The sequence below is a fragment of the Ceratotherium simum genome, chromosome 24 (genome assembly GCF_057802395.1).
Source record: "Ceratotherium simum simum isolate JZ-2026a chromosome 24, ASM5780239v1, whole genome shotgun sequence".
NCBI classification, from domain to species: Eukaryota; Metazoa; Chordata; class Mammalia; order Perissodactyla; family Rhinocerotidae; genus Ceratotherium; species Ceratotherium simum.
The window spans coordinates 28575509-28603150 of NC_141923.1; the positions used below are offsets into that span (position 1 = coordinate 28575509).

At 38.9% G+C, this 27642-nt stretch overlaps 1 protein-coding gene across 8 annotated transcripts; it reads left to right on the top strand.

Annotated features, from left to right (window-relative positions):
• Window positions 1–27560, top strand: MLH3 (mutL homolog 3). 8 transcript variants are annotated; one of them, XM_087448183.1, is made up of 15 exons: window positions 18–116; window positions 1505–3163; window positions 4085–4835; window positions 8025–8123; window positions 8800–8885; window positions 9859–9963; window positions 11343–11415; window positions 14354–14473; window positions 15959–16030; window positions 17561–17672; window positions 18690–18849; window positions 24034–24057; window positions 24165–24243; window positions 26230–26381; window positions 27152–27560. In XM_087448183.1, exons 2-15 carry the CDS (start codon window positions 1568–1570, stop codon window positions 27272–27274), a joined length of 3552 nt encoding a protein of 1183 aa, XP_087304309.1. In that variant the 5' UTR covers window positions 18–116; window positions 1505–1567; the 3' UTR covers window positions 27275–27560. The 8 variants fall into 8 exon arrangements, 6 of the variants coding, with proteins under 6 accessions (XP_087304311.1, XP_087304309.1, XP_087304305.1 ...); XM_087448179.1 differs by having other exon boundaries at window positions 1505–4835; XM_087448185.1 differs by lacking the exon at window positions 14354–14473 and having other exon boundaries at window positions 1–81; window positions 1505–4835.
• Window positions 27561–27642: the final 82 nt, after the last annotated feature.

Here is a 27642-nt window from a genome sequence, read left to right on the forward strand (position 1 = left end):
CCTCCTCAAAAGCGCATGCTCCTGGGCTCGCGCGTGCATGAGCCTCGCGAGCCACCGTGCGCGCGTCCGGCGTCTGAGGCGGTTGGTGTCGGGGTGATGGTGAAGCGCGATCCTAGGTGACTTGGGGGGAAGCACGCGACGAAAGGATGGTTCCTGGAGCTCTTGTAACACCAGAGGGCGGTGACGACTGCTGCGGGCCAGCTTTTCGGACCCAGCTGCGCAAGAGCTCCAGGAGGCCTCCCGGCCTTTCTTCAGCGCGGGCGCCCGTCCCGGCTGCCGGGGGTGCGGGTTGAGAGTTGGGGGAGGGGTCGGGGTGGAGCCTGAGCCTGGGGGGTCCGCGCCCTGGCCCTGCCCTCCGAAACTTTCTTAGCTCGGGTCCCAGACCGCATTGTCCCATTTGACCCAGGAGCTGTGCCCCTGAAAGGAGTGGGATGTAATCAGGAAATCGTTGAGTTGGGTAACAATCGGAATACTGTTAAACATTTTGCTTTCATTCGCTGCCGGCTGTCAAGTTCATTAGCTTAGAAAGCATCAGATCTGCGATTATAGCTCTGATTTTCCCAGGTTTGAAAAAGTAGCCCTGCTATCTTGGAGAGGTCCAGCCTGTGCTGCTCTCTCACCTATGAAGAAAAGATGGCACATTTAATTACACTATAATCTTAATTTTTTTTACCTGCAAGAAAACAAAATCAAGTTCAGGTAGCCCCTGACCATCACTATTATGGCCAAGGTAGATTGTAGCCACCCGTAAAGACCAAAAAAGTATTAATACAAAAGAGTATTAATAATAAGGACCTTCTGAAAACTTTTTATCAAAGTAATACATGAACAATATTTTAAAATCAAATGATAGAGAAAGGAAGGCTTATAATGAAAAGGAATTTCCCTTCCTTATCCTTTCCCAATCCCAGTCTCTTTCCTCTGAGGCAACTACCTTTAACCAATAATAATAATAATCTCTCAATGCTCATCTCTTCTTGATACAATTTGATTTTTTTAATTTCCCCCTTCACCTTCCTTATTACAGTGTCTCCCAACACTTGATTATAAATTTTTTCTAAAAGTCATGGTTATCACCTAATGTATAAGTGTTATAAAACTAGCTTGGATGTCTTTTTCATGAATAAATTCTAGCTAATATTTCTTAGCTGAATTTAGTTTAGGCGTCTGTTTTTGGTGAATTGATTAGAGTTTCTAACACTGTCTTTATGGGTCAATTTCAAGTGTGATTCTGATTTCACTTTAGGGCATGTGGGATTTGGAAAGGAGCAGTCAAAATTATGAAATTATTAATGCTACTTTGGATGTTAAATCTGTTGCACCAAACGTGAGCTGTGTGATCTGCCTAGAGATCAGAGCTATAATTTGTTTTGTTTTGTTTTACAATGTGGTTTAATGAGAGATTTCATTTACCTCAGATGATATTTCTTCATGCTTGAGAGAAATGGGTAATGCTATGTAACTCTGAAGCTTTGATAATGTGTGTGTGGTTTTCCTCCCATAGGCAATTATTTCCAGTCAGAGAAGGAAACCAGTGCCTGGCCTTCTCACCAGCTTTCCTCCTGCCATGATCAAGTGCTTGTCAGTTGAAGTACAAGCCAAATTGCGTTCTGGTTTGGCTATATGCTCCTTAGGCCAATGCGTTGAGGAGCTTGCCCTCAACAGTATTGATGCGGAAGCGAAATGTGTGGCTGTCAGGGTGAATCTGGAAACCTTCCAAGTTCAAGTGATAGACAATGGATTTGGGATGGGGAGTGATGATGTAGACAAGGTGGGAAATCGTTATTTCACTAGTAAATGCAACTCTATACAGGACTTGGAGAACCCAAGGTTTTATGGTTTCCGAGGGGAGGCCTTGGCAAGTATAGCTGACATGGCCAGTGCTGTGGAAGTTTCGTCCAAGAAAAACAGGACAATGAAAACTTTTGTGAAACTGTTTCAGAATGGAAAAGCCCTGAAAGCTTGTGAAGCTGACTTGACTAGACCAAGCGCTGGGACAACAGTAACAGTATATAACCTATTTTATCAGTTACCTGTGAGAAGGAAGTGCATGGATCCTAGACTGGAGTTTGAGAAGGTTAGGCAGAGGATAGAGGCTCTCTCACTCATGCACCCTTCCATTTCTTTCTCTCTGAGAAATGATGTTTCTGGTTCCATGGTTCTCCAACTTCCTAAAACCAAAGACATATGTTCCCGATTTTGTCAAATTTATGGACTGGGCAAGTCCCAAAAGTTAAGAGAAATAAATTTTAAATATAAAGAGTTTGAGCTTAGTGGCTATATCAGCTCTGACGCACATTATAATAAGAATATGCAGTTTTTGTTTGTGAACAAAAGGCTAGTTTTAAGGACAAAGTTACATAAACTCATTGACTTTTTATTAAGGAAAGAAAGTACTATATGCAAACCAAAGAATGGCTCTGCCAGTAGGCACATGAATTCAAGTCCTCGACTTCGGTCTAACCCAGAACTCCATGGGATATATGTAATCAATATGCAGTGCCAATTCTGTGAGTATGATGTGTGCATGGAACCAGCAAAAACTCTGATTGAGTTTCAGAACTGGGATACTCCTTTGGTTTGCATTCAGGAAGGAGTAAAAATGTTTTTAAAGAAAGAAAAATTATTTGTGGAATTGTCAGGTGAGGACATTAAGGAATTTAGTGAAGATAATGATTTTAGTTTACTTAGTGCTCCTCTTCAGAAGCATGTGTCCTCTGATGAGAAGGGTGACCAGGTCAGTTTCCAGGAAGCATGTAATAATATTTTGGATTCCTATGAAATGTTTAATTTGCAGTCAAAAGCTGTGAAAAGAAAAGCTACTATAGAAAACATAAATACACAGAATTCTAAGGATTCAGAAGCTATCATAAAAAAGACAAATGATTCATTTTTGTACACTTATGACTCAGATGGCCCAGGCCATAGTAAAAAGACAGAGTCATCTTTACAAAACAAAGATAGCTCTTGCTCAAAATCAGGGATCTTAGAACAAGAAACAGCTGAAGCATCAGAATCAGGAGAAAATGAGAAACATAAAAAATCCTGTTTGGAACTTAACTCTTCAGGAAATCCATATGGAACCAGTTCAGAAATGTTCACAAGCCCTTTTCAGACATCTTATCACTTTGAGGAAAATGGAGAAGATCTGGAAACACAGAAAGTAAGTACTACTGTTAATGGCATGACTGCCAACATCCTGAAAAATAATAGAATTCAGAATCAACTAGAGAGATTTAAAGATGCTACTGAAATGGGATACCAACCTCTGCCTTATGAGACAACGTCATTGAGAGTACATGGTACTCAGAGAGAGGATGAGAAAAGAAAAAAAGAACCTAGTAATTGTGGAAAAAGAAACGTTTTTAGTTATGGACAAGTTAAATTATGTTCCACTGGCTTTATAACTCATGTGGTACAAAGTGAGCAAACTAAATTAACTGAAACAGAACATTTATTTAAAAATTGTGTTCGACCTGGTCCTGCAAGTGCCAAAGAAACATTTGGAAATAGAACATGCCATTCAATTGAGACTCCAAACATCAAAGATTTAACCAGCACTGTAAGTACAGAATTTGCTCAACTGCCCAACAAAAAATTATGCAGAACAAATATAAGTTATGGGCTAGAGAACAAACCCATAGCAACTTATAAAAATTTTGCTATTTTTCAGGAAGGTAGTAAAAAGTCAGATACAGGCTGCTTATTACCTAACACATCCTCTTCTTTCCCTTGGTGTAAACATGTTTCAAATGGTAGTAAGAAAACAGATAAGTTGATTGATTCCTCCAAACCCATAGCCCTTAAGAAGCTAAGCTTAAGTTCACAACTAGGATCTTTAGAGAAGTTTAAGAGGCAATATGGGAACGTTAAAAATCCTCTGAATACAGAAATGGAAAATAATAATTTTGAAATCACTACCAATCTCAGTCCTCAAGTTGAACCTGACAGTCTGCAGAAAGATAAGAACCACTTAGACAACTCCAATATTTGTAAAATCACTACTATGAGATGTAATGATTCAAATAGTAGTTGTCAACCAGTCAGTCACATTCTTTACTCAGAGAAGTTTCCATTCTCCAAGGAAGAAGATTGTTTGGAACAACAGATGCCTTGCTTAAGAGAAAGTCCTACGACTCTGAAGGAGTTATCTCATTTTAACAGAAAACTTTTGGATGTTGAGAAGTCACCTGAATCTCTAGCCTCTAAATTATCCAGAATGAAAGGTTCCGAAAGAGAGACTCCAACAGTGGAAATGATGAGTCATTTTAATGAACTTCTACAATCAGATTCCAGTAGGAAAGACATTGACTTGTGCAGTGGGTTAACCCTAGATTCTTATAAGTTATTTAAAAATGAACATAAGAAAACAGAGAGTGGCATCATCCCGATGTTGGACTCTGTCACACAGGATGAAACATATTCTGACAATACAACAGAGAACTCGGTGATACCAGAAACTCCTTTGGTATTACCCTCTAATAATTGTAAGTCTTTCAGTAAAGATTCAGATGTTCTTATAGATTCAGAACAGCAGAGAGGAAGTCCTGACTCTCCCAGTAGAATGTTAATGAGTCACATAGAAGATTCCACAGTTGACCAAAAGGGAACTTGTTTTCAGAGTGAGGAATCTATAGCAAGAACTTGTTCTGAAGATGAAGAGTCAAACACATGTTCTTTGGATTGGCAGCAGCATTTTGATGTAGCACTGGGAAGAATGGTTTATATCAACAAAATAACTGGACTTAGCACATTCACTGCTCCTACTGAGGATGTTCAGGCTGCTTGTACTAAAGACCTGACAACTGTGGCTGTGGATGTCATGCTTGAGAATGGTAAGTATATAGTGTTCGCTGGCATGCATTGCTTTTGAAGATGGGAATAATGGCCAAGGAGTTAGATAATCATTGTTCAAAGAGATTATCTCAGCAGATAGAACATTTTGAAGTTTAATTATAAAACATTTTATGATATATGAAGATTCTCTAGGTCCAATACTATTTAAATCTAGAAATACAATGAAAGATTGATGGAGAATGGAAGTGTACGTATATGTGTCTATGGGTGTGTGTATGTGTAAGAGGGCGAGACAGTTTTTAAATTTTATTTATTTATTTATTTAGTGTGTTTGTGTGTGTGTGTGAGAAAGATCAGCCCTGAGCTAACATCCATGCCAATCCTCCTCTTTTTGCTGAGGAAGACTGGCCCTGAGCTAACATCCGTGCCCATCTTCCTCCACTTTATATGGGACGCCACCACAGCATGGCCTCACAGGCAGTGTGTTGGTGCGCACCCGGGATCCGAACCTGGGCAGCCAGCAGCAGAGGGTGCAGGCTTAACCACTATGCTATGGGGCCGGCCCCAGGACGAGACAGTTTTTAATGAAAATTGTACTATTAATAGTTGAGAAGATGCACAGGGCTTCCCTACCGTGCTTTCTGCTCTCTCCCAAACATAACTCTCCTAGAAATTTGTCTTTAAAGGCACCTGCAATGCGAGTGTGGTATTTTTCTAGAAGTTGTTCTCTGCAGCTCCCAGGTAAAGGGCCAGAATGATCCTGTTATCCTAGATTTCCCAATAAAATCCATGGCTCAGTATGGTACCATATTTATGAACTTTTTTTTTTTTAGAAAATAGAACTTGGCCATAATTTTTTTTGAATATAGGTTAAGTATGTACTTTCATAACTATACTTTTCAAATGTACTTTATGATAATACATATGCTAATCCACTTGATCTGTTTGGTATAAGTAGTTGTTATTCAGGAAAACAATAACGTGGCTTTTAGATCATACCACAAAGCTGCTTCAGAGCCTAGACGAGGACTCTGAGTTCTCAGGTCTCAGTCAACATTAGAGGTGACATTGTTTTGGCAGTGTGTTGAGAGCCAGATGTTGGGAGATAGTAAAACTGACTTCCATCTGGATATATATAATCTTGGTTTTGTATCAGGAGGACAAACATTAAATCTGTGTCCATATTAAAAGTCTTGAATGTTGCAGAAGAATGTAAATTGTATGAATGTAATTGCAAATTAATTTATAATTTCTCCTTAGGATGAATATCTCTAGCAGGAGGCTCTGATTTATTTAAGGTTAAATAAGACCTTTATTTTTTAATGGTTTCCAGTTTTTTTCCTTGTGAAAAAAATAATCACTAGGAGCCAGCCCCATGGTGTAGCGGTTAAGCGTGCACGCTCCGCTGCTGGCAGCCCGGGTTCGGATCCCGGGCGCACACCAACGCACCGCTTGTCAGGCCATGCTGTGGCCGGCATCCCACATAAAGTGTAGGAAGATGGGCATGGATGTTAGCCCAGGGCCAGTCTTCCTCAGCAAAAAGAGGAGGATTGGCATGGATGTTAGCTCAGGGCTGATCTTCCTCACAAAAAAAAAAAATCACTGTAGTAACTTTCAAAGTATTAAATAGGAGAAAAGCCTTTTCTTTCAATACTGCTCCTGAGACTATCAGGTTGCTCTTAAAGACACGTGTTTTTTCAGTCTGTGTAGTTTTATGTCCTGATTATATTGAATGCTTATCAGATGTCACTGTAAGGCACTGGCGCCTCATCTTCCTGAACATGGTGACCAAAAATAACTGGATTACCTTAAACTGAGATAGTTGTTGCTAAAACAAAGGGGGACATCTTGGCTGCCATACTCAACATAAACATCTGTTCCTCTTAAATCTAGATATTTAAAACACTTAAACTTACTTAACTTTCTGGATTAGCAAGTCTTATAGTGAACTTCTGAAGGTCATGTTAACTCAGAGTTTCATAATGAAAAATAAAGTATTTTATGTATAGAAACGAGTTCCATGAAAAGATGGCTCCTAAGCACCCTCCATTCACATGGAATGTTACCTTTCTAGAAATGGCTGATGTATATAGCAGGACATTAGGACATTGTTGAAGCATACACAAAAATGTTACATAAGGTGAATTCTTAAGAGGTAAATTTAGTTGTACAGCAGAGAGGATCTATAAAGGTATTTTTAAGTAGTAGTGCAAGTCTCTAAGCCCTGGCAGTTTTTTTCTTTAAAATGTCTTGAACTCTGTCCTTTCTGTTACCAGTGACACAGCCTTATTTCACATCACACTTTAATTTTATCATTCTGAATTTAATCTCCCTCCAGTTTTTGTCCAACAGATTTATTTTTTTGAAATATTAGTTTCATCATGTTTTGCCCCTGTTCAAAGCTGTCAAATTCAGCATTGTTTCTAAAACTCAAATCTGATCATCTTTCAGAGAGGAGGTATAATTTGGGCCAGATCTTACTGGACTTTGGAGATTAAATTCAGAACTTTTCATTCATTCATCTATTCATCTATTCATTCGCTTATTGATCTTTCACACTGTGCTAGGTGCCACCACATTGCAGATTAATTGACTTTGCTTTCAGGAGTTCGCAGTCTATTAGGGAAGACAGCTATCTAAACATAATTATAATATGATGACATAATTGTTATAATAGACACATATACTGGCGATAAGAGACATATAAACTGGGGACTTGGGAAGGTTGCACCAAGTAGTGGAGGATGGCAGTTAAGTACCACTATATGTCTAATACAGAGTTTCTCAGCAGTGGCACAATTGACATTTTGGACTAGATAATTCTTTGTTGTAGGGTTTGTCCTATACATTGTAGGATATTTAGCAGCGTCCCTTGCCTCTATCTGCTAGATGCCAGTAGCACCCCTCACTCAAGGTGTGACAACCAAAAATGTCTCAAAATATTGCCAAATGTACCCCAAGCAAAATTGCCCCCACCGAGAATCAGTGGTCTCTTTTAATAGGTTCTCATTCTGTCTGGTCTAGATGGATAATGGGACTTAGCATTAATGTAGATTCCTAAATTAGCAGAATAATCTCATTAAAGAACATCGGACTCTCAATCTACTGTTTAGTAGTCTGCCTTATGTCTTGATTCAGTTTGTGCAGAAAGAGATTTTATGTAACTTAATTTTTAAATTGTTTATATTTTGAGTTCAAATGTCTAGGTTTTTCTTTTTTATATTTAGGATCTCAGTACAGGTGTCATCCTTTTAGAAGCGACCTTGTTCTTCCTTTCCTTCCTAGAGCTCGGGAAGAGAGGACTGTGATGAGACAGAATAACAGAGGTAGGGGCAATGAGAGAGACTGACAGTACACCTAGTACATTCTGTACCACCTAACTCAAAAACAAAGCAGAGTTGTATTATTAAGCTTGATCAGTGCCAGCTGTGCCTTGCTGGAACCAAGAATTCCCCACGGTCCTATTTAACAGCAGAACTAAGTAATTCAGTGCATGCATTTAGATCAGAAATTACTTTTCCAGACTTGAGGTCAATACTGGGTGATTATGCACAGTCTGTGGCATCTTGTGAGGAGAAAATGGTTATTTTTCAAGATCGGAGTTGTACTCCATATTGCAGTAGTTTTATGTAAGAAAACTCTTACCCACAAAAAAAGCTACAGACATTTATTATTTTTTCTTTTCTTTGTTTCTGAAAATAGAGAAGGTATGTTTTGTGAGGCTACTAATTTGGACCAGTTTCTTCTGGACTTGTATTCTGAAATATCTCTTGAAAATAATTTGGAGAAAAAGCTATAATGCCAGAAGATACGATCATCAATTCTAGTTTTAAAAATAACAGATCAAAACAATTTAGAGATACAGCAAACACTGGACATTTGTAGAATATTGTAAAGTGTGTCTGATCTTTGGTCTTGAGCTACACCACACCAAATATGAGGTGCCATTCACCCTTCCCCGAGGCTCTTGATGCTGATTTGACCTATCCCTTTTTGCCCTAGATACTGTGTATGATGCTGTTGGTAGTGAATCGCTTCAGTCTTTGTTCTCAGAATGGGACAATCCAGTATTTGCCCGTTATCCAGAGGTGGGTTTGCAGCAATTTTTCTTTACCTGTTATTTTAAAATTTGAATTTCATTTAAGTTGGGTATGAGCATGAATGACTATACTAATTTGTAATTATAAATGGAAAGTGGGCATGTTTCCAAATAATGTATTTGGAAATTATATTTAATGTAGAGAAGAGGAATCAAAATTCATAGCATTTTGGGAGTTCAGACATTTTGGATTAAACGTGTAATCAGTATGTGAATAGTAAATGTGTTTACCACTCTTAGAAACCCTGACTTGCAGTTTTGGCAAAGTATTTAAGGTGGTGATAATAAAAAGTGTTATCATTGGATAAAGCAGTGAATCTTCTCCTGGAGGAACAGTTCATCACTGGACCTGAGTGTGCGTTCTCTCCTCAGTGGGTTATCACAGAATGTGCTTAGTGTGTTGTAAAGAAGGTGTATAATAGATGAGCATCTGATTACTGATTCTTCAGTTAAGATATCTTTAAGGACTTGATCACGGAGCATAGACAGATTGCTATTCTGAAATAACATTGATTTTTGTCAGTAATTTTTTTTATAAACAAAAATTATTATTTAAGACTAATAATTCATAGAGCCTTTTGAATTTCTGTAAATTCCCTGAATTCAACCCACCTCTAGCAGGTTCTATGAAAATAAACGTTTTTAAGGCACTTTGAGGGCCGGCCCCGTGGCTTAGCGGTTAAGTACACGCGCTTCGCTCCTGGCGGCCCGGGTTCGGATCCCGGGTGCGCACCGACACACCGCTTCTCCAGCCTTGCTGAGGCCGCATCCCACATACAGCAACTAGAAGGATGTGCAGCTGTGACATACAACTATCTACTGGGGCTTTGGGGGAAAAAAATAAATAAATAAAATTATAAAAAAAAATAATAATAATATTAAGGCACTTTGAGATCTTTGGTAAAACATCTTCAGACATAGGAAATTAAAATTTAAATGATGTTTGTGCTGGTTCTTTCTAGGTTGCTGTTGATGTAAGCAGTGGCCAGGCTGAGAGCTTAGCGGTTAAAATTCACAACATCTTGTATCCTTATCGTTTCACTAAAGAAATGATTCATTCGATGCAGGTAAAAGATTGACTTTGAAATCTCATAAAAATATATATAAGACCTAAGCTAGACTAACTCTTGTGGAATTGGATTTACTTAATGATATAGACCACGCAGGTCAAGGCACATGTGTTTTTTTAAATCTTACTGGAACTTTTATCACCAGAAGAAAAAGCAAAGAACTAGTTATAATTACAAAGGAAAAAATGTCCTTAGTAGTGTGAGCAGGTTTGGAGGGATGAATTATGGATTCAGGCTCACAGTTTCAAAGATCATATATTGACTTCATATTTTGACAATAATTTATAAATCAACTAAGTACTGTAGAGACATTGTCCTTAAATGTGCGACACTGCCCCTTTTTAAATGACCCTCTATTATGTGAGGCTACAAATGACATGGCTTAGGAGACCCCAGATTGAGGAGTTCCATTAACAAAAAGGACCCCTTGTCTCATCTGCTTGTCTAGTTTGCCCTCTCTACACCACTCAAGCTGTCTTTGTCTCCTTGATTTCAATATGAAAACAAATTAGGATGTTAGACAGATCTAGGTAAACTCCTAACCTGGCATTGACCTGGTACCAGAGCAAAGCAAGCCCTTGATCCAGAAATAGACCCTAGGGAAGTGGTGTAGACTGGGGGCCAATGGGGGAACCTTATCTGTACCTGGACAGAGAGGAGCCACTAAGGTCTAATACCGTGGTGGCTTTTAATGGACTAGTTCCTCCAAAATGGTTTTCCTTGCTTTTGCATAAATTTCCAAAATTTATTTCAGCCCTATTTGTTAGTAATCTGGTCATATTAATAATTCTCTGGGGGCCGGCCCGGTGGCGCAAGCGGTTGGGTGCGCGCGCTCCGCTGCGGTGGCCCGGGGTTCCCTGGTTCGGATCCCGGGCGCTCACCGACGCACTGCTTTGGCAGGCCAAGCTGTGGCGGCGTCCCATATAAAGTGGAGGAAGATGGACACGGATGTTAGCCCAGGGCCGTCTTCCTCGGCAAAAAAAAAAACAGGAGGATTGATGGATGTTAGCACAGGGCTGATCTCCTCACAAAAAAAAAATAATAATAATAATTCTCTGGTCATATTGCCTATTAATAGGAGTCATTCTGTTGGGAACATTTCAGGTCTACTCTAAAGTTTTGTTAGCATGTCCCTCTTAGATGCCTCCGTCTGTGTTCTCTTATAGTCTCCTTTTATGTTTTCTGATCACTCTACTTGCCCATTCTTTATCCTTCCTAATGACTCCCTTAGGTTCATCAGCACCTTACCTCAGTCTTAGATGTGAATGTTATAATGCAAACAACTCTAAATTAAGTACAGTTTTGTCTCTTTCTATGCAGATAAGCCTTTGTTAATCTTTATTTAGTGTTGTACCACTTATTTGAATGTATGGCAGGTTCTCCAGCAAGTGGATAACAAGTTTATTGCCTGTTTAATGAGCACTAAGACTGAAGAGAATGGTGAGGCAGGTAAGAATGGAGTTTAGCCTCGATTAATAACCAGCTGGTCTTCTAATAGCTTCCTTTTAAGGTTATTTTTATATACAATACAGTTGCAATGATTTGGACAGATTAGGGAAAACCACTGTAAATTAATATTCTGAAACAACAGTTTTAATGTATTTTTAGTTTTATATACATATATATATAAGATACACATTAAACTATTAGTAGTAGTTACCTTGGGAGTGAGAATGGGAGTGGGCAAAGGGGAAATTTCATCTTTTACTCTTTAGAATATTTTATATTGTTTGACTTTTAAATAATGTTTTCATGTATTCCATTTATAATAATAGAAAGTTTATATAATGAACTCTGCTAGGTTTATCAAGCATTATATACAATTTCTTGGTGACCTGCTTTAATAAAACAGTAATGGTTTGTAAATAATAACATTAACTCATTCAAAAAATATTGATTGAGTGCCTATTTCATGCCAGAGACTGTACTAGGCCCTAGGGATACAATGGTGGGAAAAAACATACATGCCAGAGAAACAGACAATTACACAAACATTAAAATTTTCCCTGTAGCTGGTGTTGTGGAGGAGAGAAAACAAGATGCTATAAGAACGTGGTTTGGGAGATTTGATTTAGTCTGGGAGGTCAGGGAAGGTTTTCTTGGTAAAGTGAGATCTGAAGTCTGAGGATGAGGTAACCAGGTACAGGAGGGAGGGAGGAGAACACTGGGCAGAGGTAATAACACATGCAGTTTGTGTCTTCCTGCCATTTAGTGAGAGGAAGCAGGGCAAGTGCAGCGGGAACGAGAGCAAGGAGGTGAGGCTAGAGAAGGAGGTTGCAGCCAGAACGTAAATGCTAGTTACAAGCTTTGTCTTTGTCCCAACACCAACTGGAAACAATTGAAAGCTTTTTGTTTTCTGTTTTTGTTGTTTGTTTTCACAGTGGCACATGTCACATCACATTTGCATTTTGAAAATATTGCTCTGGTTGCAGTGTTGAAAATAGATTGGGTGTCGGGGTGGAGTCCCAGTAACTGCAGAGAGACTTTTAGGAGGATATTGCAATATCGGAGAAATTACAGTTAGCTGGGACCAGGGTGGACTAGAGAGAAGTGAATGCATTAGAAAGATATTTAGGAGATAAAGTTAACAGGGCTTGGTGATGGATTGGATACGGGGAAAGTATATCAAAGATGACTCCTAGTTTTCTCACTTCCATAACTGAGTGGATGATGTTGCAGGACCAGGTTGGAGGAGACACAGGCAGGGAGGGTGAAAATCGTGAGTTCAGTCTGAAATCTCTTTGAAATGTTCAAGAAGAGATGTCAAGAATGTGGGTGGATATTACAGGTCTGGGACTAGAGAAACATTCTGACATGGAGATATAAATGTGAGCTGTCAGCATAAAGTTGGTCATTGAAGTCATGGGTGTACATTTTATCACTGAGAAAAGGGGTGAAGAGTGAGGAGAGGAGAGATTCTGAATCTAGAATAATTCCAGCATCTAACAGCTGGGTAGAAAAGAGTGAACCAGCAAGAGAGATTGTGAAGGAACAGCTAGAGAAATAGGAAAAAAACAGAAGACAGGTGTGTTGCAAAGCCAAGACTTTGTACTAAATGCTGCCGAGATGTTAAGATGAGGATCAAAAATAACTGTTCAATTTCCTGACAGTGGAAGCCAGAGACTTAAATAAATGAGAGCTGTTTCAGAGAAGAAGTAGGGCAGGATGCTGACAGAGACCAAAAGGAGAGACTCAGAAATCTATGACGTGGAAGAGAGGGACTGAAGGAGGGTGAGAGTTAAAGAAGGCTTTTTTTTTATTTTTAAACTAGGAGACTCTTGAGCACAGTTACAAGGAATGCTTTATAGTGTAAGGTTCCAGAAAAGGCCTGAGTGGCTGTGACCCCTGAGCACTGGTAGAGAGGTTGGCTCTAGAAAGGTAAACCTGCAGGCGAGTGCTTCTAAAGTTTGAAAGTTCATTCTCTTTGTATTTCAAAATATTCCCTTTTACCTTGTTTACATTGTAGATTTGTTTAGTAAATGTCATAATAGATCTAAGGCAGATTAACTAAAAATTCTGTCATAATTATCATAAATATGGAATTAGCGAAGGTCAAATTCTAGTAGTTTTTTTCCTACTGTTTCTATAAAGTGAATAGATTTTTTTCTGAAGTTTTGATTACCTGGAATTCTTTGTTGTTTAACACCAAAATCTCTACTAGTGGCACCTGAGATGGGTGTAGCCACAAAATCTGCAGATGTTCAGAGAAGTAAAATGGACCTCTTTAAATTTCTCTTGAGGTTCTATATTATCAGTGTAATGATTAGCTGCCACCAAAGAGTACTCTTAGATAAATACATTTTCTAAATTAAAATGTAAGTATTTTTACTGTCGCTCACAAATACCAAAAGCAACCTATTCCTATAATTGACTTACTTTTATTTTAATATTTGCACATACTTTTGTAATGGACAAATAGATTATTGTTTTAAATTATAGTGAAATTAATGCCATCTATTGGCATTTTTTATTGCATTTTTCCACCTCCAGTAAAATACAGTTGCTCAGTTATGGTACCCTAAAGAATAAGGATGCATTCATTTATTCTGTAAATATTATTATTGAGTGCCTATGTCCTGGTGCTGATACACATGTTGGGAATATAACAGGCAGAAGTCCTTGCCCTTATGAAGCTTCTATTCTGTTGTGTTGGAATATCAAAAATACAGCTTCTGACGTGAATAAATTACCTTAATATATTCTATGTCATTCGAGAAATGGAAAACGTCGTGAACCCTACATAGACTATCAACCATTCCTCCAGAGTCAGGTGCAGGATTGACTTCTTCAGGTCTCCGACTCTTGGTAATTCACATTGGCTCTAGTTTCACGTTTGAGGTTGCTCCCTCAAAATTTATTATTTATTCCATTGTTTTGCCCAATACAGGATGTTCAGTATTCATCACAACCAGCTGCAACTTCTCCTATCCTCAAAGGAGTTTAAAATCCAACATTTTGGAGCTGTTTCTATGGTTGAACTGCTGTCAAAAACATGCTGTCAAAAAAAGTATTTCCTTTTTTTCTTTAAATCTTAATCTCTCATGCCATGAATTTGATGGTGCCATAGAAACAATTTTTTAATCTTTAGTAGAAATAGGAAAAATAGGCATTATCTATTTTGATCAAATACAAGAGGAGAACTTTTATTTCTATATAATCAGTAGCAATAAACCACAACCCTGTGGCCAAAAGTAATAAAATTACAAGCTAAAAAAATGTACTGATGTAACTGAGAATCAGTCCTGTCAACGAGAAAGAGATTTCCCTGTAGGTTTGGCTTTTTGGGTCAGAACATTCTGCCTCCTCTCATGCACTTGAGAGTCTAAAGCCTTGCTGCACAAAGTCATGGTCTGTAAATAGCATCACTTGGGACTTTGTTAGAATTGCAGAATCTTGTGTCCCATTCCTAACCTACTGAATCAGAATCTGCATTTTAATAAGATCGCCAGGTGATGCGTATACCCATCAAAGTTTGAGAAGCCTTAGTCTAAAGCAAGGCAATCTATGGCCTGTGGGCCAGATCCAGCCATCACCTGTTTTTGTATAGCCAGGGAGATAAGAATGGCTTTTACATTTTTAAATAGCTGAAAAAAAGCAAAAGTAGAAGAATATTTCTTTTTTTTTTCTTTGCTGAGGAAGATTTGCCCTGAGCTAACATTTGTTGCCAATCTTCCTCTTTTTTGCTTGAGGAAGATTAGCCCTGAGCTTACACCTGTGCCAGTCTTCCTCTACTTTGTACGTGGGTCACCGCCACAGCATGGCTGATGGAGTGATGTGGGTCTGTGCCCCGGATCCGAACCTGCAAACCCGGGCCACCAAAGTGGAGCATGCCGAACTTAACCACTATGCCACAGTGCTGGCCCCAGAAGAATATTTCTTGACACATTAAAATTACATGAAATTAATATTTCAGTGTCCGTAATAAAGTTTTATTGGAACAAAGCTACAATATTCACATATTGTCTATGGCTGCTTTGGTTCAAAATGAATAGTTGAGTAGTTGTGACAGAAACTGTGTATCCCAAAAGCCTAAAATATTTACTGTCTGGCCCCTCACAGAAAACATTTGCTGACCTCTAATCTAGAGTGTAATAGGATCACGTTCTTCTTGGGTTCCAGAGTAGCTTGCAAATCAAGGTCAGCTGATTATAATAATCTGTTTTTTTAATGATCCTTCATTATATCAAATTTGAATTAATAAAGCAAAATCAGTATTTAAACAGTAAGAATGTAGGGCTTTAACCTTGTTTTATAAATGAAATACTAATGATCTGAACAGTTTTTCATCAGGGATAAATTTGTTTTAGTTTTCCCGATAATTTTGACTTTTTTAGAAAATAAAAGATAGACTTCTTACTATTCAGTATGTATGTTTCTCTTATGCTCATGTTGTTAAATAGTTTGAATTAACCTTTTCTCCCTCAACACCACATGATTATTTTAATCTTGATCTGAGAATTTGAAACTCCAGTAATCCTTGCTAATCTTCTAGATGGAAACCTGCTAGTTTTGGTGGATCAGCATGCTGCCCATGAGCGTGTCCGTTTGGAGCAGCTTATTATTGGTAAGCATCTGTTTGGGACTAGAAAAGATCTGCGAGTCCCAAGCAGAATTTGTATACCTGAAAGAGTTTTTCTAACTGTGACTGTTGTGAGGAAAGATGAATTGTATGTTTAAAAAATTAAGCTGAGGGGCCGGCCCAGTGGCGTAGTGGTTAAGTGCGTGTGCTCTGCTGCTGGCAGCCAGGCTTTGGATCCCGGGCGCACACCGAGGCACCGCTTGTCAAGCCATGCTGTGGCAGTGTCCCATATAAAGTGGAGGAAGATGGGCACAGATGTTAGCCCAGGGCCAGTCTTCCTCAGCAAAAAGAGGAGGATTGGCATGGATGTTAGCTCAGGGCTGATCTTCCTCACAAAAAAAAAAAAAAAATTAAGCTGAAGTCCTTTGGTTTGGCTTCTTTTATAACTAAAAGAATGCAATAGTTCACTTTACTGATTCAAATATGTGGGTCTTACTTACATGGTCAAAGGCATATTTGTCATATATTTATCATCAACCCTAAGGATTGGGTACCTAAGGGTTAGGCTACTTTATCATGACATCCAGCACAAAGATAAGCCCCACCATATGCCCATATGATATTGGTATACCTTCTTCACAGTTCATTGGGCAGAGACCACCAGCAGTTCAGAGGGCCCAATATATTGTTTTTATTTTAAAATTTAATTTGTTTTTGAATAGGTAGTATGATCAAATAGGTTCAAGTCTGAACGATACAAAAGGGAATATAATAAAGTCTCCGTTCTACCTTTGTCCCTCATCCCACCTAGTTTCTCTCCCCAGAGGCAACTAGTATCACTCATTTGTTATGTATCCTTCCAAAGTCAATACATGCTTTTTAATCTTTGCTACCCTTTTTTCTCATCGTGAGGCAGTGTGTTCCCCAAGAGGTAAAATACCAGGAACATCTTTACCCCTGTGGTCAAGTAATGAAAAACCCTAATGTCAAAGAGTTAGGTGAGGGAGGACCTAGAGAGATCTTTGATGGGCTAGAATGACAATGATGTTACTTCTGTGTTCACTTTTCCTTATAAAATGAAGACCTAATTGTTGGGAAAGATGTAGTAAAAACAGTATTAGAAAAACTTACTTGCTATAGGCCCTGGACCATTTGAGAATAGTACTGACTGCTTGTCTTCAGAGGCTGGGAAACCCTTCTGAAGGAATGGGGAAGCCTTCTTGAGCCACAGGGTTGTGTAGTAAACCCATTTTATTTCCCCAGTAATCCACAGTATTCACCTCTGTTGTTAAAATCACATTTATTGACTATCTACAGGAACAGTGCATTATTCATTTGAATGTAAGATTTAAGTCTTATATTTCTTATTTTGGAAAATACTGCTAAAATGAATAAACAGACTGGATGTTTACTAGTTTGACTTCAATAATGGAAATTCAAAACCTAAAACTGAACATTGAACACACTGCTAAGCACTGTAATAAGTACATGGCTGTGCCTTACCATGCTTCATTTTTATCTGAATCTAGAAGACTTCATTTCCTATTCTTAATCCATTCATCTTTCTCCCAACAGATTCTTATGAGAAGCAACAGCCACAAGGCTCTGGTCGGAAAAAATTACTGTCTTCCACTGTAAGTCCTCCACTAGAGATATCAGTGACAGAGGAACAAAGGAGACTCTTATGGTTAGTACCACCATGAGGATGTGACGTTGGTAGTGTAAATTCTCACAATAATTCTCTGAGGCATAAGCATAACTATTGTTCCTTTTTTCAGATGAGGCACCTGAGACCAGGAGAGGTTACATGACTTATTCAAGGTCATAACAACTATTAGGTGGTGGAGCAGGCACTCAGATGCAGCTCTTCTGACTCCCAGTGCTGTTCTCTTCACTATATCACAGCTGTTGAGTATAGGATAGAGTTTCTCTGATAATTTTTTCCAGCAGTTGGCTTAGAATACGCTCAACATTTCTTGGAACCAGTCAGTGTTTATGCTGTGCTGTTTCTGAAAGCAAAGTTACTGCAGTAATTGCTTCCATTCTGCTTTGCCTTGGCGCATTCTAGATTCTTAGTTTTCGTTACCATAATCATATTGGGAAGAAAGTAAAACACGGAGCCGCAGGGAAGGGGCAAATCATATAGTGAATCACAAGATAGGACGTTTTCCCACTTTTGGACAGTGCAAATGATTGGAAATGAAAAAGAGAATTGTCTCTGAATTTGTTTCAGGTTTGGGAATATGCTATTGCCAATAAATCTTTTTCCCTGAGGCATAATTTATATTAGAGGCAGATCCATTTATTTACATCCCGTTAATCAGGACTTCTCAGTTCCTGGGGCTGTTAATTACCTCCCTGCTTTAACGCTGATTCAAAACATTCTCAGCCCTTTTATTTGTGCCAGACTCCTCTAAGTGCCAACAATGAGAAGTTAGCAATTCCTCAGTGAAGAATAAAAACTGAGGAACAAGACCTAGAAATAAATTGATTCTCTCAATGGAAAAGAGAAAAAAAAATGAAGGTTACTGTAATTCGGAAAGGAAGTTTGATAATAAAACCCTAAATAAACGCCCATAAGTGTCAGAAAAACAGTACAACCCTTAAAACTTGTGGCAGCTTTTGAGAAACTATTAAGTATTCAGTACCAGTACTAAAATGTGAATGAAAAGTAATGCTTTTACATTTGAGGTTATCTCTTTAGGTGTTACCAAAACAATCTGGAAGATCTGGGCCTTGAAATTACATTTCCAGACACTAGTGAGTCTCTGGTCCTTGTAGGAAAAGTGCCACTCTGTTTTGTAGAAAGAGAAGCTAATGAAGTTCGAAGAGGAAGATCTACTGTGACCAAGAGTATCGTGGAGGTAAGACATAACTGCAGGTGTTGAGGAAATTGCTGAGTGATAGTAACCTCATATTTTGTTTAGAAACTCGATATTCATCTTTTATTCAATGAGAATTTATGAAGTACCTGCTGTGTGCCAGGTGCTAGAGATTCAAAGATGAATTAGCTTGAGGAGAGGAAGAACATCTAAATAATTATAATATAGTGAAATTTGGCCAGTAGAAGTATGTTCAAAAGTGCTATGGAAATACAGAATGATTACTGTGCCCAGGAGGGTGGAGGTCAAGGAAACTGTCACAGAAAGCTGTTTTATTAGGAAAAGTCTTGTAGAACAGCAGGAGCCTGCCAAGTACAGAAGAAGGGAGAACAGCATTCTAGACAGAGCAACAGATACCAGAGACTTGAAGCAGATCCTATGTTTAGGGAACTACCAATATATATGGCTCCAATTAAGATCTCTATGGGGTAGTGGTGGGACTGGATGAGGCTAGATAGGCTGTCAAGACTAGCTCATAAAGGGATTTAGCATATTCTGCTAAGTAGTTTGAATTTCATCCTGTAGGCAGCCAATGAAGAAGAGTAAGATACATTTTAGCATTGCATTTTAAATATGAGTACTCTACATATATGTTTTGTAAAGGTCTGGAAAGCTGCTGCTGGGATGTGGCATTGGAGGTGATGACGAGGCCATTACTTCTTACTTTTCTTATGTGTTTCATTTTTTTTTTTTTTACAACAAATATAATTTATTTTGTCTTTGTTGCCTTTTCTTTCCTCCTTTCCTGTTTTCTATTAGAGTTTTCTTTTTTTTTCTCTACTGGTTTAGAAGTTACATATTCCATTTGTGTTCCTTTAGATTAGCCTTAAATTTTAGCCTGCATACTTAACAAAGTTTAAAGGTAATTTGTTCCTCTATTCTCTTCCTAAACTGTACAAAAACCTTACAACCCTTTATCTTCCGTCACTCCCCTCCCATCTTACATGTTGTTACCTAGTATTTTAATTCCACCTTGTTTTTAATCTCCCTGGTAGTCATTACTTTTATAGTCATTGTTTATTTAGATTAACCAAATTGTTACCAGAGTCTTTGTTCACTGTTGCTTCTTGAATCCTACTTATTCTTTCTGTGTTCAGTTTTCTGTTTTATGGAAGTAAATCTTTTAAAAGTTCTTTTATCAAGAGTCCATGAATGATAAATTGTCTTTGAAAATGTCTTTATTTTCACACTTGCATGATTGTCTAGCTAAAAATAGAATTGCACATTGCCAGTTATCCCTCAGCATTTTGAAAATATTCCATTACTTTTGACATTCTATTTTTGCCGTTAAAAATCCCTTGTCAATCTAATTATTTGTAGGTAATCTGATTTTCTCTCTGGTTGCTTTTAAGATTTTCTCTTTCTGGGCCGGCCCCATGGCTTAGTGGTTAAGTGCACGCGCTCCGCTGCTGGTGGCCCGGGTTCGGATCCCGGGCACGCACCGACGCACCGACGCACCGCTTCTCCAGCCATGCTGAGGCCGTGTCCCACATACAGCAACTAGAAGGCTGTGCAGCTATGACATACAACTATCTACTGGTGCTTTGGGGGAAAATAAATAAAAATTAAAAAAAAAAAAAAAGATTTTCTCTTTGTCTTTGGTGTTCTGCCATTTCCCTATGATGTATCTTTGTATGGATTTATTTTCATTTCCTTCTTGGGATTCATCATGCTTCTTTTTTTTTTTTTTTTTCTTTTTGTGAGGAAGATCAGCCCTGACCTAACATCCATGCCAACCCTCCTCTTTTTGCTGAGGAATACCGGCCCTGAGCTAACATCTATTGCCAATCCTCCTCCTTTTTTTCCCTTTTTCTCCCCAAGGCCCCAGTAGATAATTGTGTGTCATAGTTGCACATCCTTCTAGCTGCTGTATGTGGGACGCCGCCTCAGCATGGCCGGACAAGCGGTGCGTTGGTGCGTGCCCGGGATCCAAACCTGGGCCGCCAGTAGCGGAGCACTCACATTTAACTGCTAAGCCTTGGGGCCAGCCCCCCATCATGCTTCTTTATTTGGAAAAATGTACAGTTATCACTTCAAACATTGCTTCTTCCTCCATTCTCTCTCGTCTCCTAGAAATCCTGTCAGATGTCTATTGGACCTTATCTTTCTAGTCTCCATGTCTTTTAACTTCTCATATTTGCCATTGTTTAATCTCTCTGTGATGCATTCTGGGAAATTTCCTCATTTATCTTCTAGTGAACTAAATTCTCTCTTCACCTACTGTTTAATTAGATGTTTAACTTGTCCACTGGGTTTTTTATTTCAATTACTATATTTTTTTATTTCCAGAATTTTTATTTGGTTCTTTCTCAAATCTGTCTGTTCTTTTTTCATGGTATCCTGTTTTATTCATTTTGGTTTCTTACTCCTTTATCTCTAGCTCTTTCTGTTTGGCGCACAGGCATATCCACATCAACTCAGTCTACCATTTTTCTGGAAATCTGAATTACTTTAGTAATATCTAAAAAATTAGAAGATAGATTTAGTGGATAAATTGTGGGATAGATTGATATGGGAAAGATTTGAGGTAGGGAGAGCTGTTGAGAGGTTCTTGCACTGGTTCAAATAAGAGAGGATGAGGATTTGACAAAGTCAGTAGCAGTGGGAATGGAGAGGATGGACATATTTGAAACATAATTTGGAAGGTAGAATCAAGAGGACCTGGTAAGCAAGAGAATATAAAAGGGATAAAGGAGAAAAGATAAGTAATGATTCTGAGGGTTCTACCTTGGATGAGGGATGACTGGAAGGATGGTGGTACCATTGACAGAAAAAGGAAATACATACCTGGTTGGGGTGTCAGATTATGAGCCTAGGTTTAGACACATGGAATGTGCCTTCAAGTGGGGATGTCCAGTGTACAGGCAGCCTGACAATCTAGTGTTTGGGAAAGAAGTCTGGGCTATATGTATCTATTTGGGAGTTAACAGTACATATATTTTGATAATATCAGAAGCTGGAGAGGGGTCTAGAGGAAGTGAGATTGTCCAGGGAGAATATGAAGAATAAAAAGAGAAGAGAGCAAAGGGTGGAGCCGTAGAATACCAGCATTCAGGGTGTATATGTTTCGGCAAAGGTCTGGAAAGCTACTGCCGAAAAGAGGAAACTGTAAAGGATGATTGAAAATATTTAGTCAGAGAGGGAGGAGGCAAGCCTAGGAAAAGGAATATTGCCAAAACCAAGGGAAGTTTAAGCAAGAAAGGAGTGGAGTAAAGCCTGGAAAGTTGGAGTTGGCCGTCATGAGGACATTGGTTACCTTGTGGAATGTGTTCCTGGGGGTGAGGTGGGGCAGAAGACAGACTGCAGTGGGTCAGGGAGAGAGTGAAGGGAGAGGAAGTGGGCTAAGTGGGCTCCTCTTTCAAGAACTTGCCTGCATACAGAAGAGAGAGGGTGATAGCTAAAGGTTAGGGAGGGTTGGGAAGTGTGGGGCAGGACCCAAGCTTGAGGAAAGATGTTTGTTTTCAGATGGGAGAGACTTCAGCATGTTTGGAGGCTGAGGGCGAGGAGACATTCTTGAGGAAGAGGCAGTTAACAGAGCCAGCTCTGGGACTACATTGGTTTACCCTTTCCAAAGTGCCCTTTGATCAGACACCGTGTGCTTTCCTTTCAGCTATGCTCTTTTCTCCCGACAGAGCTTATTTTCTCTAGGGTTCCTCCTCCAAGTTGTCTTAAATCCAAAAGATAGGATCTGTTAGAATCTTTTATTGTAATTCAATCCCTAAGTATTTAACCAGAAAATTGTAATAAAAACTTTTCCTAAAGTGACTTCAAAGACTACTAGTAAGAAGTTTACTTCAACTTGAGACAAAGCTTATGGTTTCAGAAAATCTTGATTATGTTAAGTCAGGCTGATCAGGAGAGATTTTTGTTGATTCTGGAAGAAGCTAGAACAGTTTTGGTATCTTGAAGAGGAGGAGGTAACTCCTTAGATCCTAGCAGTTGAAAGATCACTAATACATCTTCCTATAAAGTTCTATGCTTTAGCCTGATGAACAAGCCTTTTTAGTATTATTTAAATTACCTAGCATTAGTCAAACCATTGAAAAATGAACAGAGAGTAAGATCCATCTCCCGTTCACCAGGCTTACAAACTGATGTTTACACACCCCAGATATATAAGCACAAGGAGAATAGCAAAGAAGTTAGGTTAGATCTGTATCCACTCTAAGCTTTGTTAGTGGGTCAGGTGTTATAAGACATCTTTCTGTTTAGGCTTTTGGGGAAAATACATGGCTTTTAAAAAATATATACTATCTACCACCTAGCTCTTGGTAAATATGCTCATTTATAAGCATGGTGGACTAGAGTATATATGAGGGAGGGGAGAGTATTTTCTGAGTCTGGTTTAAAAAGAAGGCTATCATGTTGTAATCTTAGGAAACTAATTTATACATAGCCCTTTCTAGAAGTAAAGAAATCCTGTGTTTTCTTATAAAGAAATTGTTAAATGTGCCATATCACAAAAGTGTTTTTTTACCTCCAGAGGTTAAACAAATTGGTAGCATGAAATAGTGTCTGATTTAAATTTCTTTAAAGTCCTTTTGTAAATATTATCATCTACAGGGATATAACTATTGAAAAGGCTGCGCTAGGACAGAGATATGTGAGGGAGGAGAAACTTATTATCAGAATGTCTCAGAAAATAAGCTTTTTGACCTGAAGGGAATCGTCAAAAAAAAAAAAGCCTGTGGGAACTAAAATGACTGCTTATGTTTATGATATTTAAGCAAGTGTTATACTGAGTGCACAGTTGTGTTGATGATTGTTGTGTATTTATTCTGTTTGCATGTAATATTACACTTGTTCTGGCTAAGATTATAAATACAAACAGACAGCCTCTTAGTGAGATGCCTCCCTGATATTTAGAATCAGTTGAATCATCAAGACTACTCTCACTGGTTACATAACCTCATGAGCTGATGAGCTATCTCTGGAGGAAGTTTCAGTAGCTAAATATATTCTCTATTCAATAAGAGTTCTATACATCTGTCTTGGTATTTCATATTCAAAGTGCCTTACAAGAAATAAATTATGCACCTAAGTACTATATGGCTAGAACTCTCTCCTTTAAGAGACATATTTTAAAGAAGAAAATTGGGATATTTTGTACACTATCAAAGGGCAATTATAAGTAGCTTAATGGGTGTTTTCCTTTTTTCTTTGTAGGAATTTATTCGAGAACAAGTGGAGGTAAACTTTTCTCTTATTTTTGGGGTTTCACACAGAGGCACCACACACAAAAGCCTCCATTGTCCCATTTCCTTTTCCCACTAATATAGATTGTGTTTATGCATTAGCTACTCCAGACCACAGGAGGCATCCAAGGGACTTTGCCACTGACTGTCCAGAAGGTGCTGGCATCCCAAGCCTGCCATGGTAAGACTCTCCACATACCAGCTGTTGAGTGCCTCCGCATGCTAAGCACTGGCAGGGGTTTTTTTTGATTATGAAAATTATGAAATTATGAAAGAAGTAGAAGGCACATTTACTACTTCGCCTCTTGGAGGGTACAGTTTAGATCAACAAACAATACACTAAAAATGAACATGAAAACATTACTTGTACAAAGCAAAATACCAACACATGTATTTAACCAGAATGCAGACTGACTTATGAGTGGAGGAGTAACACCTAGAGGAGATGCATTTTCAGTCAAGTTTTGAATGAGCTGAGGGACATAGAGTCATAGGATGGAAGGAAAGTTTACTATAGGGGGAGGAATTAGCCTGTGCAGAGACCCAAAGGCAGAAACAAATTAGTTATATGAGGAGCAGCAAAAAGTATCAAGAAATTAGGCTAGTAAGAAAGAATAGAAGCCTAGAAGGTCACAACAAAACCTTTAGATTTTATACAGAAGGCATTAGGTTCCTGAGTAGGGTAATACGATAAAATATAGAAAATGGTATTGGAGGAACTTACTTTAGGGATCGTGACAGCTACAGGATCCCCTGCAACTATCATTTGACCACAGTGGGGTCTTCAGTCCACTGACACCCTCCCTCCTTTTATCTTTCCATCAGCCTTCTCCTCTTCTCACTCCTGTCTTTTCTGGCTTAGTAATGTCAGTCCCTCATTAGTTTGTCTCCTGCAAATATTGTAAACTCCTTCGCACCATTATCCTGTCTTTACTTCTCATATCTGCTCCATCACCAAATTTCATCACCTCTACCTTCAAAATGTATCTTAAATCTCTCTGATGTGATTTGTTTCCACTGCCACCTCCCTAGTTCTTGCCACTGTTGAGTCTTTTTACTTAGTCTCCCCATGTCCATTCTGACTCCCCTTCAAGCCATTGGACCCTCAGCAACCAGATGTTTCTTTTGTGTTCCTTTTGAAACATCCCTGTGAGTATGTCATTCTTCTAACTAAAACGTGCCAGTGACTACCCATTGCTCTGGGAATAAAAATTTTATTCTTCACCATGGCCTACAAGGGTCTTCATGATCTGGCCCCTGCCTGCCTCTCCAGTTTCATCTCACATTGCTCTCTGCCTTGCACTTGACATTCCAGCCTACGTCCTTGGTCTTGTTCTTGTGTGCTGGACTTCTGCTCTTGCCTTTTTCCTCTGTCTGAAATGCCTTCCTGCTGCTTCTTCAATTAGCCATGTCTTTCTTAACCTAAGGTCTCAGATTACCTACCATTTTGCCAGGAAAGCCTTCCCTGACCCTCCTAAACTGGGTTTGGTCTTCCTATTATATATTCTTTCATACTCTATATTTTCTAGTACTTAAATTTATAATTTAAATTATTGTGTAACTATTTGTCTAATGTTTGTCTCACCCATTAGGTCGTAAGTCCATGAGGGTGGAGATCATCTGGCTCATTCACTGCCTGGCATAGCTCCTAAGACAAAGTATATACTTTGCAAATATTTGTTGACTGAGTGAATTAATATATGCATAAAGGCAGGTTCTGACAATATGAGAGTTTAGGAAGATTATTATGGAAATAGAAAAAAGAAGCAAATAAAGTGGACATTGTAGGGAAACAATCAGAGATCTTGGTGATAGATTGACTCTAGACAAAGATGACCTCGATTTCACAACCATGTAAAAAGTAGACAAAAATATTGCTCTTGCCTCTTTGAGAAAACCTCTGAAAGCAAAATCCTAGCAAGTTAAAGAATGCCTCCTACAGGGATTAGAAAGACAATGACTCCATAAGGAAAAGCTGAGAGACAGGTCACTCCCGAAGCCTTAGTTTCATCCATGGCCGTAAGTGCCAATTTCAAGCAGTATTAAAGTCACATGAAAGAAGCTTAAGACATATCTTACTTTTCCCAGATATTTGGGTCTGACCCAGGGTCAGCACTGGTTTCCCACCATACACACCATAACCTTCTTGTTTCTGTCTTTCGTTTAGGGGCCATTAAGTTTAATGATGGCCTGAGCCTAGAGGAGAGCTGTCGCCTTATTGAAGCTCTGTCCTGGTGCCAGCTGCCATTCCAGTGTGCTCATGGGAGACCTTCTATGCTGCCGTTAGCTGACATAGACCACTTGGAGCAGGAAAAACAGGTACATGTATAGACTGACATATCCTGAACATCTGTTGCCTACTGGCTCTAGGTTTGATAAGATGTAGAAGTTCTCTCTGGGGCTACAGAAAGTTGGTAGAAACACAGCAAATTCACTGCTGGCAAATAAATGTAGCCTAAACAGCCAGTTGCTTGGTGGTACTTTCTGGAGATGGTGACCTTGCTGGAAATGGTAGCCATCTCCATGGATTTATAGAGTTATGATTTGGAGATCCTCAGGCAGGGAACCAAGCTTAGGAGATTTCCACATTATGCTTTGGCCCTGATTACTCAGCAGCCCAGGAACAATGATGTGGATAATGCAATAAAGGCACAGAGTGATTTGAATTAAAGAACATTTTCTGTCCTTGTTGTAATCTTCAATGAAACAGAACATGAGAGCATAATAGGAATATCCATGTTGCTGCTTTCCAAAATCTTTTCTTTTGCTTACCTTTCCTGCTAAGCACTATAAAGGCTTTTCTTTCATGGAGTTTTCAGGTACTGATGTTTTCTGACTCATCCAGTGGATTTTACTCCATTAAAAACTTGTTGTTTCACGTGACAATGAAGAAAGTTTTGTCTCCATTCCTGAAGAAATGGAAATCTAGACTTAAAGTTTTCAGTCCCACTTATCCTAAGGAAATCTATTATCTTTTCTGAATCCAGAATAGAAATCTAAACAGATTTGAATAGCCATAATTTGGAAATACTTATATGCCACTTGGCTTTTCATAGTGCTAATTGGAATTATTCTCTTTCTTCCCATAGATTAAACCCAATCTTGCTAAACTTTGCAAAATGGCCCAGGCCTGGCGTCTGTTTGGAAAAGCAGAAGGTTGTGATACAAGGCAAAGCCTACAGGCTTCCATGCCTCCTTGTGAGCCACCATGAGAACAGAATTGTTGATTTATGAGGAACCAAAGAGATGCTGTCTGCCTCTGTGCAAAGAGCATGAGCAGCAGGCACCCACGGTCTTGCCTGAATCTGCCCAGTGTACCCGAGCAACCAAGCAACATCACTCTTCCTTGAGCAGATGCTCCTCTAGCTGAGTAGCCAGATGGAATCCAAACCTGGACAGTTCATTCATTTGCATCCATGGACACAGGAGGTGGCCCTATGATATCTACTTTTTGTAACTTATTTAGGGATAAAATTTAATGATTGATTGTCTGCTTGATTTGTTTTTGGTTTTTCTTGGGATGGGATGGGGGTTATTTTGTTTTTGTTTTGCAGTTTTCCCAGCCTCATAATTTGCATTG